Raw genomic sequence first — 16,221 nt, forward strand, 5'->3', positions numbered from 1 at the left:
ATGGGAATCACTGGCGTAGAATACCCCTTTGTCCACCCCTGTGCATTCCCTAATTTAGTCCTCAAATACGCATGGCGCTCTCTCACTTCAGAGCCCTGTCGTATTTCAAGGAAACAGTTTAGGACCACGTGTGCGGTATTTCTGTACTCGGGAGAAATTGCACTACAAATTTTGGGGGGCTTTTTCTCCTTTTACCTCTTATGAAAAGGAAAAGTTGGGGGCTACACCAGGCTGTTAGTGTAAAAAAATATTTTTTTTTACACTAACATGCTGGTGTTGCCCCATGCTTTTTATTTTCACAAGCGATGAAAGGAAAAAAAGACCCCCAAAATTTTTAAAACAAAAACTCCCCCATATGTGGGAGTTAAATGCTCTGTGGGCGCACAACAAGGCTCAGGAGTGAGAGCGCACCATGTACATTTGAGGCCTAAATTGGTGATTTGCACAGGGTTGGCTGACTTTACAGCGATTCTGACATAAACGCAAAAAAATAAATACCCACATGTGATCCCATTTTGGAAACGACCCCCCTCACGGAACGTAACAAGGGGTACAGTGAGCTTTAACACCCCACAGGTGTTTGAAGAATTTTCATTAAAGTTGGATGGGAAAATGAAAAAAAAAAATGTTTTCACTAAAATGCTGGTGTTACCCAAAACTTTTCCTTTTCACAAGGGAAAATAGGAAAAAAGCCCCAAAAAATGTGTAACCCCATTTCTTCTGAGTAAGAACATACCCCAAATGTGGATATATAGTGCTCTGCGGGCGAACTACAATGCTCAGAAGAGAAGGAGAGCCATTGGGCTTTTGAAGAGAAAATTTGTCTGGAATTGAAGGCCACTTGCGTTTACAAAGCACCCCTGGTGCCAGAACAATGCCCCCCCCCCACACACACATGTGACCCCATTTTGGAAACTACACCCCTCATGTAATATAATAAGGAGTACAGTAAGTATTTACACCCATCAGGTGTCTGACAGATTTTTGGAACAGTGGTCCGTGAAAATGAAAAATTAAATTTTTCATTTGCACAGCCCATTGTTCCAAAGATCTGTCAAACACCAGTGGGGTGTAAATACTCACTGTGCCCCTTATTAACCCCTTAAGGACGCAGGACGTAAATGTACGTCCTGGTGCGGTGGTACTTAACGCACCAGGACGTACATTTACGTCCTAAGCATAACCGCGGGCATCGGAGCGATGCCCGTGTCATGCGCGGCTGATCCCGGCTGCTGATCGCAGCCAGGGACCCGCCGGCAATGGCCGACGCCCGCGATCTCGCGGGCGTCCGCCATTAACCCCTCAGGTGCCGGGATCAATACAGATCCCGGCATCTGCGGCAGTGCGCGATTTGAATGAATGATCGGATCGCCCGCAGCACTGCTGCGGGGATCCGATCATTCATAACGCCGCACGGAGGTCCCCTCTCCTTCCTCCGTGCGGCTCCCGGCGTCTCCTGCTCTGGTCTGTGATCGAGCAGACCAGAGCAGGAGATGACCGATAATACTGATCTGTTCTATGTCCTATACATAGAACAGATCAGTATTAGCAATCATGGTATTGCTATGAATAGTCCCCTATGGGGACTATTCAAGTGTAAAAAAAAAAAAAAAAAAATGTAAAAGTAAAAGTAAAAAAAAAGTGAAAAATCCCCTCCCCCAATAAAAAAGTAAAACGTCCGTTTTTTCCTATTTTACCCCCAAAAAGCGTAATTTTTTTTTTATAGACATATTTGGTATCGCCATGTGTGTAAATGTCCGAACTATTAAAATAAAATGTTAATGATCCCGTACGGTTAACGGTGTGAACGAAAAAAAAAAAAAGTCCAAAATTCCTACTTTTTTAATACATTTTAGTTAAAAAAAAATTATAAAAAATGTATTAAAAGTTTTTTATATGCAAATGTGGTATCAAAAAAAAGTACAGATCATGGCGCAAAAAATGAGCCCCCATACCGCCGCTTATACGGAAAAATAAAAAAGTTATAGGTCATCAAAATAAAGGGATTATAAACGTACTAATTTGGTTAAAAAGTTTGGGATATTTTTTAAGCGCAACAATAATATAAAAGTATGTAATAATGGGTATCATTTTAATCGTTATTGACCCTCAGAATAAAGAACACACGTCATTTTTACCATAAATTGTACGGCGTGAAAACGAAACCTTCCAAAATTAGCAAAATTGCGTTTTTCGTTTTAATTTCCCCACAAAAATAGTGTTTTTTGGTTGCGCCATACATTTTATGATATAATGAGTGATGTCATTACAAAGGACAACTGGTCGCGCAAAAAACAAGCCCTCATACTAGTCTGTGGATGAAAATATAAAAGAGTTATGATTTTTAGAAGGCAAGGAGGAAAAAATGAAAACGTAAAAATTTAATTGTCTGAGTCCTTAAGGCCAAAATGGGCTGAGTTCTTAAGGGGTTAAATTCTGTGAGGGGTGCAGTTTCCAAAATGGGGTCACATGTGGGGGGTTCACTGTTCTGGCACCACGGGGAGCTTTGTAAACGCACATGGCCCCTGACTTCCATTCCAAACAAAGAGAAATCCAAAAAAGAAATGCATTTCCTGGGATGTCCTGACCACAGTGCTCTCTGCTGACCTCTACTGTCCATTTTAGGAACTGTCCAGAACTGGAGAAAATCCCCATAGCAAACATATGCTACTCTGGACAGTTCCTAAAATGGACAGCAGAGGTCAGCAGAAAGCACTGTGTTCAGGACATCACACACAGGAAATGCATTTCTTTTTAGGATTTCTCTTTAGTTTACAGCCCCTAAAAACTACTGGAAGGATTAAGATTTTTTTAATAGAAGTGATTTACAAATTTGTTTAACTTTCTGGCATCAATTGATAAAAAAAAAAAAAAAAAAGGTTTCCACAGGAGTACCCCTTTAAGGCTCACTGTACCCCTTGTTACGTTCCTTGAGTTTTTATTTTCTTGCTGTTCTGGCACCATAAGGGCTTCCTAAATACGACATGCCCCCCAAAAACCATTTCAGCAAAATTTTCTTTCCAAAAGCCAAATGTGATTCCTTCTCTTCTGAGCATTGTAGTGTGCCAACAGAGCACTTGTCGTCCACACATGGGGTATTTCCATATTCAGAAGAGATGGGGTTACACATTTTGGGTGGCATTTTCTCCCATTACCCCTTGTAAAAATTTTAAATTTGGGGGAAAATTAGCATTTTTGTGAAAAAAATAATCATTTACACATCCAACTTTAACGAAAAGTCGTCAAACACCTGTGGGGTGTTAAGGTTCACTGTACCCCTTGTTACGTTCCTTGAGGGGTGTAGTTTCAAAAATAGTATGTGTTTTTTTTTTTTTTGCTGTTTTGGCACCATAGGGGCTTCTTAAATGTGACATGCCCCCAAAAACTCTTTCAGAAAAACTCACTCTCCAAAATCCCAGTGTCGCTCCTTCCCTTCTGAGCCCTCTAGTGCACCCACAGAGCACTTGACATTCACATATGAGGTATTTCCTTACTCGAGAGAAATTGTGTTACACATTTAAGAAGATTTCTCTCCTTTTACCCCTTGTAAAATTTCAAAAACTAGGTCTACAAGAACATGCCAGTGTAAAAAAAGAATATTTTGAATTTTCTCCTTCAATTTGCTGCTATTCCTGTGAAATACCTAAAGGGTTAACAAACCTTTTGAATGTCATTTTGGATACATTGAGGGGTGCAGTTTTTATAATGGGGTCATTTGTGGTGTATTTCTAATAAGAAGGCCCTTCAAATCCACTTCAAAACTGAACTGGTCCCTGAAAAATTCTGATTTTGAAAATTTGGTGATAAGTTGGAAAATTGCTGCTATACTTTGAAGCCCTCTAATGTCTTCCAAAAGTAAAAACATATCAAATTTATGATGCAAACATAAAGTAGACATATTGTATATGTGAATCAATATATAGTTTATTTGTAATACTCATTTTCCTTATAAGCAGAGAGCTTAATATTTTAAAAAATGCTACATTTCCAATTTGTTCTTCATATTTTGGCATTTTTCACCAAGAAATGATGCAAGTATCGACAAAATTTTACCACTAACATAAAGAAGAATATATCAAGAAAAAATTATTTTGGAATCAGAATGAAAGGTAAAAGCATCCCAGAGTTATTAATGCCTAAAGTGACAGTGGTCAGATGTGCAAAAAATGGCCGGGTCCTACACTGAAAATTGTCTGGGTCCATAAAGGGGTTAAAGTCTCAAGGGCCTAGATACTGTGAAAGGCCATGCAAAAGTACTCAACGGCTAGTGTTGTACACAAATACTTTCTTAAGCGTACTGTAGCACATTTTTCTGCCCTCATAAGAGCGTAGCACATATGTACATCTAAGTGGTGTACTATTTTGTTGCTGTTAAAGTCTCAGGGGCCTAGATACTGTGAAAGGCCAGGCAAAAGTACTCACCAGCTGGTGTTGTACACACATACTTTTTTAAGAGTACTGTAGTGCATTTTACTGCCCTCATAAGTGCATAGCACATACCTACATCTAAGTGGTGTACTGTTTTGTTCCTGTTAAAGTCTCAAGGGATTAGATATTGTTAAAGGACAGCCAAAAGTGCACACCTGCTGCTGTTCTAGACAAATACTGTTAAGCGTAGTGGAGCGCATTCTACTGCCCCAATAAGTGCTGCATACCACATACATACATCTAAGTGTTGTACCATTTCGTCCTGATAAAGTCTTAAGGGCCTAGTTACTGTAAAAGCCCAGCCAAAAGGGCAGTCCCTGCCCTCCATTGCCTCTGTCCTATGCTGTTCCCTCCCCCACAAAAGTATCTTATGCTGTGGGTTCAGCTCCACTTTTTAGTGAGGACGATAGAGGACAGTCAGCAGGCACTGCCGAGCCAAGAAGTGGAGAAGACATCCGCCGCTTCCTCCGCTAGGTGGGCTAGTAGTGATGAGGAGAGTAACATGGGAGGTGGTGTTGCCAGCATTCAGGGTACTGAAGCAGACACTGTTGAGGAACCTGAGGAGGACATCAGTGACATGCAGACACTTGTTGATGATGATGAAGCCGATCACAATTGGCAGAAGGGTGCAGAAGGGGCTTCATCATCATCAGGAGAAGAGGGTTGCAGGTTTCCCGTGAGGCAGCAGCTGAGCCATCAAGGTGGTAGCATGGTTAGGAGTCAGCATGGTTGCAGAAGGGGAAATTCTGGAGTCAAACGTTCCCGGGGGAGACCACCTGCTTCGCGACAGCCTACCTTCCTGGGAGGTAGAGGAACAGGGGTTCCTGGAGACGGTGGCAGTAGAAGTCAATTAGTGCGGACTGTTGGTGGGAAAATCAGCTACTCAGCGGTGTTGCAGTTTTTCATCAAGCATCCGGAGGATGTTAACCTGGCCCCATGCAAGATGTGTAGGCAGAAGGTGAAGCGTTGCCAGGGTCCCAATGTTGGCACCACGACCCTGTGTCAGCATATGCTGCTTCAGATGTGGTGTTCAAGCCTGCTGCATCACCCAGTGGCATGCCGCTCCATGTTTAAGCCAGCCAAGGCTCCACCACCTCAGCCAAAGGGAGCTATGTGTAATAGCCTCCTATCGTTCCTGATGCTGCTGCTCCTCCTACTTTAAGTCAGTCATTACGCCAGCAATCCATCGGCGAAGCCATGTCCAAGAGACCACAGTATGTGTCCACTCATCCAACGGCACAGAAGCTGAATGTGCTCCTTTCCAAGTTACTGGTGCTGCAGTCCCTCCCTTTTCAAGTGATAGACTCTGCACCTTTCAGAGAACTGATGGCTTGTGCCGAGCCCAGGTGGAGTGTCCCAAGCTGTAATTTCTTTGCTAAGAAAGCAGTATCAGCCCTGCACAATTTTGTGGAAGAGAAGGTGGGCCAGTCCTTCAGCCTGTTGGTGTGTACCAAAGTGCATGGCAGCGCTGACGTCTGGAGCTGTAACTAGGGTCAGGGACAATACATGTCCTTTACGGCCCACTTGGTGAATGTGGTTCCTGGAAAGCCACAACGGCAACATGGACAGGTCATGCCTCTTCCTCCTCCATGCTCTCATGCCATTAGTCCTGTGACAGTGTGTGACTCTGCCTCCTCATCCTCGACCATGTCTTCAGCCTCCACTGCATGAACAAGTCTCAGTGCCCCTTCAGCATACCATGTGTCATGTGTCCACGGCGGTGTCATGCTGTTCTTCACATGGTTTGCCTTGGCGAATGAAGTCACATGGGGAGGAACTGCTAAAAGTCATTCACGAAAACTGGAAATGGGAACCATGGTGACCAAAAATGGAAAGAACATCTTGTCAACACTGCGACAAGGAAGGCTGAGCCATGCACCCTGCATGGCACACGTGTTCAATCTGGTTGTCAAACGGTTCCTGAAGTGTTCCCCCCATTTGCAAAACATCCTAACAATGGCTGCAGCGTCAGAACGGTATCACCCAACATAGTCTGATTTGCGACTTTGCCACACGTTGGCATACAACCCTCCATATGTTGGACCAACTATACAAACAGAGAAAAGCCATCACCGATTTCTTGATGATCCAAATGGGTAGGGGGACTCACCTGTGTAACTTCAATGTCAACCAGTGGCAGCTCATACGTGATACCTGCCGTTTGCTCAGGCCCTTTGAGGAAGCCACAAAAGGATTACGGGATGAACAACGTCATTCCACTGCTTCATTTCCTGCAACACATGTTAGAAACGATGGCTGGTCAGGGAACTGGAGACGTGGCGCCTACATCTCATGACCACATGAGCCCTGTGGGTGCTGAACTGGAGGAGGAGGGGGAGCGCACAGGTGGGCAGTTTTTCCAGTCATCTGACAGGAGAGGAGGAGCAGGAGCAGCCAGAGAAGATAGAGGGTTATGAGGAAGGCGAGACAGAGGACCCAGACACACCGTGGCAGTATGCAGTGGACTCACTTGCACAAATGGCACGATGCTTGCTCAGTTGCTTGCGTAGTGACCGCCGAATTGTCACCACTTGGCAGCGGGATGGCTTCTGGCTGTCTACCTTATTGGACCCTCGCTCCGGCACAAAATGGGGGCCTTTTTTACATCCACTGAGAGAGAGGACAAACTGACCTACTACAGTGACATCCTATGTTGTCAGTTGGCCGATGCCTATCGGCACCATCGTCCATCCACTCACAGATCTGACTTGGGGGGGGGCCCTCTGCGCTCACCTTCCACTGTCATGGCTGCTGGGGAGGGGAGTGGTGGCAGGAGCAGTACCAGCTCCATCAGCAGCAGTCTGAGTCTACAGTCGCTGATGCAAACCTTTCTTCACCCGCATAGTGAAGCAACTCCTCAGCAGCAGGTAGACCTGGAGCAGGACCTGAACCAGCAGGTGGTGGCATACCTTGACATGCCCATGCCAACACACCTTGAAGATCCACTGGACTTCTGGGCAGCAATAGTTGATTTGCGGCTTCAAAGTTTGCCCTGGAAAAGATGTCCTGCCCGGTCAGTAGTGTGCCATCAGAGCGGGTGTTTAGTGCCGCGGGGCCATAGTTACCCTAAAGAGAACTCGTCTGTCCACGCAAAATGTGGAGAGACTGACCTTTGTGAAGATGAATCAGGCATGGACCAGGATTTTCACCCACCAATGCCTGATGCATCAGAATAGATTGACTATGGTGCCACACCAACACTTCACAAATATGGATAGTGCAAAACAGATTTAAGGTGCTGCTCCTCAGTTACAAACATTCCTGTCACAATCCGGATAGGTATGCAGCAAGGACACTGGTGGTGGATCCTCTGTGTCAGTGGGGTGATGACGTGGGCCGTACCAGGGGAATGGAGTCTAAGGGGTTACTGGTTTTCACCAGAGCCTGCCGCAAAGCGGGATGGACTTGCAGCGGCAGGTAACCCCCAGGTCGTTCCACCCGATAGCGACTCAACCCCAGCTGACAGCTGAGACAGGCTCGGTACAGAAGGACAGGGCAAGAGCAAGGTCGGACGTAGCAGGTTCGTAGTCAAGGGCAACGGCAGAAGGTCTGGTAACACTGGTAAGGGCACTCACAAAACGCTTTCACTAGGCACTGAGGCAACAAGATCCGGCAAGGACAGGAAGGGGACGTGGGTTTAAATACAGATGGAGACCCTGGGAGATGGACGAATTCAGCTGAGGGGACCTCAGTCCGCCATTACAGATGATCGGATCCCTGCATCAGCGCTGCGGGCGATCCGATAATCTATTTTAACTTGCGCATTGCCGCAGATGCCGTGATCTGTACAGATCACGGCATCTGAGGGGTTAATGGCGGACATCCGCGCAAACGCTAGCAGCCGAAACCTGCCGTGTATGACGCGAGCACCGCTCCGATGCTCTCGGTCATACACAGGACGTAAATTTACGTCCTGGTGAGCGAAGTACCGCCAAACTAGGACATACATTTACGTCCGTGCTCGTCAAGGGGTTAAATTTTAATTTAATTTTAAATGTTAAAAAATCAATAGAGTGATAACAATGAACCATAACTGATTAAATGAATCATTTACACTTTCACAGTCAGGGGCACGCTGAGAGGCAGGGGCTGGAACAGGTGGTATCTCGCCTGGCGGGGGAGCACCAACTCGATGCTCACCAGAATGGGTACTCAAAAAATGTTAATAAGTTCAAATTTAATAAAATAAAAATTACATATTCTCTTTAATGTCTTCAATTTTGACGCCATATGGTCTCCCTGCTGCCACATACAAATGCTCTGCGGCAGTGATTCTAATATCGATGGCTGTAATCTGGATGCCATACTGAATAACAGTATTATTTCACTAACACAACACACTCCCTATGCGTGTTAGGACCAGGTAAATTGTTCTACACCCTTATTGAGGCTATTTGGTATCCTCATGCTTCTGCCACGTCTACGCTGTGTCATTTAGCCACTATATGTTCTCCTTAAGCTGCCGCCACCTCCACACTGTGTCATTCAGCCACTATATGGTCTCCTCATGCTTCCGTCACCTCCAGGCTCTGTCATCGTGCCACTCTGCAACAGTGATTCTAATAGCGACTCCTTTGATCTGCATGTCATACTGCATAACAGTATTATTTCACTAACCCAGCACACACCCTATGCGTATTACAGCAAGGCAAAGTGTTCTACACCCCTATTGAGGCTCTCTGTAGGCCAGAAATAGCCATTTTTAATAGTGATTTGCCGTGAATAAATTTGGACAAACCACAATTTTTTGGAAAACTGGGTCGAGTCGGCTGAATTTAATTTTTCAAAAATGTGCTCATCTCTAGTGAAGTCTAACCTGTGTGGTGCCAAGCAAGTGAAGTGGCTTGTTTTTTTACATAATTTGACCACTGCCCAGTAAGTGCATCTAATTTTTACTCAATTTTGCCAGCATACTGAAAATGCTTAAAATTTGTCTGAGGTTGTTCTCTCAGACAGAAACTAACTGTCACGATGCCGGCTGGCAGGAGGTGGATCCTCTGTGCCAGAGAGGGATAGCGAGGACCGTGCTAGTGGACCGGTTCTAAGACACTACTGGTTTTCACCAGAGCCCGCCGCAAAGCGGGATGGTCTTGCTGCGGCGGTAGTGACCAGGTCGTATCCACTAGCAACGGCTCACCTCTCTGGCTGCTGAAGATAGGCGAGGTACAAGGGAGTAGGCAGAAGCAAAGTCGGACGTAGCAGAAGGTCGGGGGCAGGCGGCAAGGTTCGTAGTCAGGGGAGATAGCAGAAGTTCTGGTACACAGGCTTTAAACACACAAAAAGCTTTCACTAGGCACAAGGGCAACAAGATCCGGCAAGGAAGTGCATGGGAGGAGGTTAGATATAGTCAGGGACCAGGTGGAAGCCAATTAAGCTAATTGGGCCAGGCACCAATCATTGGTGCACTGGCCCTTTAAGTCTCAGGGAGCTGGCGCGCGCGCGCCCTAGAGAGCGGAGCCGCGCGCGCCAGCACATGACAGCAGGGGACGGGAACGGGTAAGTGACCTGGGATGCGATTCGCGAGCGGGCGCGTCCCGCTGTGCGAATCGCATCCCCAACGGCCATGACAGAGCAGCGCTCCCGGTCAGCGGGACTGACCGGGGAGCTGCAGGGAGAAAGACGCCGTGAGCGCTCCGGGGAGGAGCGGGGGCCCGGAGCGCTAGGCGTAACAGTACCCCCCCCTTAGGTCTCCCCTTCTCTTTGTCCGGTAACTGCCTCCCCTGGGATGAGGACACCGGGAAAGGATGGAGGGATTCCTCAACGGCAGGCAGAACAGCAGGAGTAGGAATGGGGAGAGAGGGCAGAGGGCGAGACCTGGCACGGGGCAGTGTGACACCAGGACGAGGGCCATGAGGGGACACAGAGGCTTGCCTGATGGGACTGGGAGGGGGGGAGAGGCATTTCCTGTGGCAGGCAGAGTCCTTAATGACCTTAGGGGGACCGGATACAGGAGGAACCACAGGGTCACGGCAGGGAGTACTGGGAACCGGTTGAAGGCAGTCTTTGGAACAAGAGGGACCCCAACTGTTGATCTCCCCAGTGGACCAATCCAGGGTTGGGGAATGGTGTTGAAGCCAGGGTAGTCCAAGGAGAACTTCAGAAGTGCAATTAGGAAGGACAAAAAATACAATTTCCTCGTGATGAGGTCCGATGCACATTAGGAGGGGCTCCGTGCGGTAACGCACGGTGCAATCCAACCTGGCTCCGTTGACCGCGGAAATGTGGAGTGGCTTGACAAGACGGGTCACCGGAATGCGGAATTTATTCACTAAGGACTCCCGAATAAAATTCCCAGAAGCTCCAGAGTCCAGGCAGGCCACGGCTGAGAGGGGAGAGCTGGCTGAAGTAGAAATCCGAACAGGCACCGTGAGACGTGGAGAAGCCGACTTAGCATCAAGAGACGCCACACCCACGAGAGCTGGGTGCGAGCGTGCGTTTCCCAGACGTGGAGGACGGATTGAGCAATCCACCAAAAAATGTTCAGTACTGGCACAGTACAGACAAAGATTCTCTTCCTTACGGCGATTCCTCTCTTCCAGGGTCAGGCGAGACCGATCCACTTGCATGGCCTCCTCGGCGGGAGGCCTAGGCGCAGATTGCAGTGGAGACTGTGGGAGAGGTGTCCAGGTCTTTTTCCTGGCGGAGCTCTTGATGCCTCTCAGAAAAACGCATGTCAATGCGAGTGGCTAGATGAATGAGTTCATGCAGGTTAGCAGGAGTCTCTCGTGCGGCCAGAACATCTTTAATGTTGCTGGATAGGCCTTTTTTAAAGGTCGCGCAGAGGGCCTCATTATTCCAGGAAAGTTCAGAAGCAAGAGTACGGAATTGTATGGCGTACTCGCCAACGGAAGAATTACCCTGGACCAGGTTCAGCAGGGCAGTCTCAGCAGAAGAGGCTCGGGCAGGTTCCTCAAAGACACTTCGAATTTCCGAGAAGAAGGAGTGTACAGAGGCAGTGACGGGGTCATTGTGGTCCCAGAGCGGTGTGGCCCATGACAGGGCTTTTCCAGACAGAAGGCTGACTACGAAAGCCACCTTAGACCTTTCAGTAGGAAACTGGTCCGACATCATCTCCATGTGCAGGGAACATTGCGAAAGAAAGCCACGGCAAAACTTAGAGTCCCCATTAAATTTGTCCGGCAAGGACAGGCGGAGGCTAGGAGTGGCCACTCGCTGCGGAAGGGGTGCAGGAGCTGGCGGAGGAGATGATTGCTGCTGAAGTTGCGACTGAAGTTGCTGCACAATGGTGAATACTTCCGACAGCTGGTGGGTTAGATGGGCGATCTGTCGGGATTGCTGGGCGACCACCGTGGTGATATCAGAGATATAAGGCAGAGGGACGTCAGCGGGATCCATGGCCGGATCTACTGTCACGATGCCGGCTGGCAGGAGGTGGATCCTCTGTGCCAGAGAGGGATAGCGAGGACCGTGCTAGTGGACCGGTTCTAAGACACTACTGGTTTTCACCAGAGCCCGCCGCAAAGCGGGATGGTCTTGCTGCGGCGGTAGTGACCAGGTCGTATCCACTAGCAACGGCTCACCTCTCTGGCTGCTGAAGATAGGCGAGGTACAAGGGAGTAGGCAGAAGCAAAGTCGGACGTAGCAGAAGGTCGGGGGCAGGCGGCAAGGTTCGTAGTCAGGGGAGATAGCAGAAGTTCTGGTACACAGGCTTTAAACACACAAAACGCTTTCACTAGGCACAAGGGCAACAAGATCCGGCAAGGAAGTGCATGGGAGGAGGTTAGATATAGTCAGGGACCAGGTGGAAGCCAATTAAGCTAATTGGGCCAGGCACCAATCATTGGTGCACTGGCCCTTTAAGTCTCAGGGAGCTGTCGCGCGCGCGCCCTAGAGAGCGGAGCCGCGCGCGCCAGCACATGACAGCAGGGGACGGGAACGGGTAAGTGACCTGGGATGCGATTCGCGAGCGGGCGCGTCCCGCTGTGCGAATCGCATCCCCAACGGCCATGACAGAGCAGCGCTCCCGGTCAGCGGGACTGACCGGGGAGCTGCAGGGAGAAAGACGCCGTGAGCGCTCCGGGGAGGAGCGGGGGCCCGGAGCGCTAGGCGTAACACTAACATTCATATGTTTGCTTGAAGCTTGTGGGTATATCGTAACCCAACAGTTAAAAAAGATGAGTCAAGACTCCATGTAGCACTAAAGCTGCAAATAGTAGTATTTATTTATGCTCTGATAGTACCTTTTAGAAAGCAACTTTCTTCTCCATCTGATGTTTATTTAAATATCTCTGCATGATGGAATACGCTATCCGAGCATTAGTGTTTTTTCTATGCATAGCAGCATAAAATAGAAATTAAGTGTGCTAAGCTTTTATTAAGATTTCACTGAAACAAGAAGGAATACCTATTTCTGCTACCACAATGCTTGAAGCAATATTATTTGAATAGCTTATCAAGCCCTAGAGTGATGGAAAAGTTTTTTTTTTTTTATCAACTGGTATCAGAAAGTTAAACATATTTGTAAATGACTTATATATAATAATCTTAACCCTTCTGGTACTTATCAACTGCTGTATGCTCCAGAGGAATTTGTATACTTCTTTTCAGCCTGACCACAGTGCATCCCACTGACATCTCTGTCCTTGTCAGAAACTGTCCAGAGCAGGAGAGGTTTGCTATGGGGATTTGCTTGTACTCTGGACAGTTCCTGACACAGACAAAGGTGACAGCAGAGAGCATTGTAATCAGACTGAAAATAACTACACAACTTCCTCTGGAGCATACAGCAGCTGATAAGTACCAGAAGGGTTAACATTTTTATATAGAAGTAATTTACAAATCAGTTTTTTACCATGCATAAGATTCTCTATTGGATATATGTAATACATGCTATTTACCCCCCACTATACTAATGCAAGGAGGGAAAAAAAGTTTGTGTTCAGCTCTTTAAAGACAGTCTGTAATCTGTTATACCAGGGGTAGACAAACTGCAGCTCACAAGCCACATGCAGCCCTTTGCATGGTGTCATGTTGCTCATGGCTAACCTACAGCCCATGCCATTACTTGAATGCAGCAGTGCTCTGCCACTTTAACAGAGCATGGGCTGCTGGTAGCGGACATGCCCCACAAAGGCATCTCTTCTTGAAGTTGCCTACCCGTGACATCAGCCAACACCAACATTCCTCTCCCTGCCTGCTGAAGAGGAGAATTAACAGAACAACCATATGGTCAGGGGAGGGGGTTGAGCTGGGATTTGCAGGGAACTGCATCCTACAGAGGGCTATTACTATAGCATTCCTCTCTAGTAAAAGCCCCCTGTAGCATCCCCCTGTAGGTAGTAGCAGCCTCTCTGTAGGTAGTAGCAGTTCCCCCTGTAAAAGTAGCAACCCCCTATATGTTGATACAACATACAGAGGGCTGCTATTTCATATAGGAGGCTGCTACTACCTACAGGGGGTTGCTAAAACATTTAGGGGAGCTGCTTCGTCCTACAGTGGAGCTGCTACTGTGTACAGAGAGGTTGCTACTACCTACAGGTAAGGAGGGCAGCTGCTACATACAGGGGGGCTGCTACTACCTACCAGGGGCTACTACTACAGAGGGCTACTATAACATCCAGGGGCTGCTACAGCATACAGGAGGATGCTACTTAATACAGGGTGCTGCTGCTACCTACAGGGGGGCTTCTACTACAGTGGAGTTTTACAACATACAGGGGGCTACTTCTTATAAAGGGGGCTGCTACCACCTACATGATGGCTAATACAACATACAAGTGGCCGCTACTATATACAAGGGTTTGCTATTATATCCAAGGGGGGGTGCTAATATCTACAGGGGGGCTGCTACTATATAAAGGGTGGCTGCTACCGTTAGGTGCTAGTACAATGTATAGGGACTGTTCTGCTTATAGGTGGGCTGCTACTACTTACAGGGCACTGCTACTATGGGTGAATGCTACATTATATAGCAGGGGTGCTACTTAATACTAGTGCTAATACTGCTACAAGAATGGAATGTATGTACATATGTATATTTCTACTTTGTGATTATTAGCCATTAACCCCTTAACGACAATGGATGTAAATGTACATCATGGTGCCGTGGTACTTAACGCACCATGGTGTACATTTATGCTCCATCATGACCGCGAGCACCTGACCGGTGCTTGCGCCATGCGCGGCAGGTCCCGGCTGCTATCAGCAGCCAGGGACACACCGCTAATTGCGGACATCTGCGATCACGCGGATGTCCGCCATAAACCCCTCAGATGCCGTGATCAATACAGATCACGGCATATGCGGCAGTGCAGTACTTTGAATGGAGGATCGGATCGCCCGCAGTGCTGCCGCGGGGATCCGATCATCCACCATGGCGGCCGGAGGTCCCCTCACCTTGCTCCGACCGTCTCCCAGGGTCTTCTGCTCTGGTCTGAGATTGAGCAGACCAGAGCAGAAGATCACCGATAACACTGATCAGTGCTATGCCCTATGCATAGCACTGGACAGTATTAGCAATTAAAGAATTGCTATAGATAGTCCTCTATGGGGACTATTAAAGTGTAAAAATGAAAGTAAAAAAAGTTTAAAAATTTGAAAAATCTCCTCCCCCAATAAAAATGTAAAATGCCCTTTTTCCCATTTGACACCAATAAAGTGTAAAAAAAATAATGAATACACATATTTGGTATCTCCGCATGTGTAAATGTCAGAACTATTAAAATATAATGTTATTGATCCTGTACGATGAACGGCGTAAACGTCAAAAGCCCTCATCTCGCCACTTATACGGAAAAATTGAAAAGTTATAGGTCATCAAAATAGAAGGATTTTAAACATACTAATTTGGTTAAAACGTTTGTGATTTTTTTTTTAAGCGAAACAATAATAGAAAAGTATATAATCATGGGTATCATTAAAATTGTACTGACTCAGAGAATAAAGAACACATGTATTTTTTACCGTAAATTGTACAGTGTGAAAACAAAACCTTTTCTTTTTAATTTCCCCACATACATAGTATTTTTTTGTATGCACCATACATTATATGGTAAAATGAGTGATGTCATTACGCAGGACAACTGGTCATGCAAAAAAAACAGCCCTCATACTAGTCTGTGGATGAAAATGTAAAAGAGTTACAATTTTTAGAAAATGAGGAGGAAAAAACGAAAATGCTAAGATAAAATTGGCCTGGTCCTTAAGGTCATAATGGGCTTGGTCCTTAAGGGGTTAATAACATTCATGTTAATAAATAATAATGGATGTCTATTGAGTCTATTGAATGTGGCTGCAGGTGTAGTAAGTATATTGCATTCATCCATCCTATATATTTGTTTACACGTAGAATTCAACCCAGATTTCATATTTATTGAATTTAAGTTCTGAATAATATTTGCCTGTTTTAAAAATGTAAGCAAATCATTTAAGAAGATATTGTAAATCTAACATTAGTTCTGAATAGAAAGAAATTGAAAAAAAGAACATGTCAACTTATTTCTTACAATCTACTTAAATCAAATAAATATAAAATATACAAACCTGCCTGGTACTGTTCTCCAGCTTCTGTACAAGATTTTCCCACCTTTTAGCAAAGTCATCTAACCTTGAGTCATGTTTTTGAGACACTATAGTATTTTTCAAGGAGGAAAGGAGGTCCTGATTTAGAGAGTACAGTGTTTCCATTGTCTTCTGTTTAATTTCTAGCTCTCCTTTCAATATCTGTAAAAAAAAATTGGATTTAATGATTCATTCAAGGAAAATACATATTTTTACTGAATTTTCATCAGCAAATAAGAATAAACAGAGAAAAAACCATAAGAATAAAAATGA

The 16,221-nt window shown here is 46.2% G+C and overlaps 1 protein-coding gene across 2 annotated transcripts in view; it reads right to left on the reverse strand.

The window, feature by feature from the left end:
- The window catches only part of DMD (dystrophin), a 2,642,350-nt gene that overhangs the window by 1,763,307 nt on the left and 862,822 nt on the right, over positions 1-16,221 (reverse strand). For both annotated transcript variants that reach the window (XM_056556147.1, XM_056556148.1), the window contains exon 16: positions 15,931-16,110. In XM_056556147.1, coding sequence (XP_056412122.1) covers positions 15,931-16,110 — 180 coding nt within the window. The remainder of the gene's footprint in view (positions 1-15,930; positions 16,111-16,221) is intronic.

Source organism: Hyla sarda, chromosome 2, assembly GCF_029499605.1.
Source record: "Hyla sarda isolate aHylSar1 chromosome 2, aHylSar1.hap1, whole genome shotgun sequence".
Lineage (NCBI taxonomy): Eukaryota > Metazoa > Chordata > Amphibia > Anura > Hylidae > Hyla > Hyla sarda.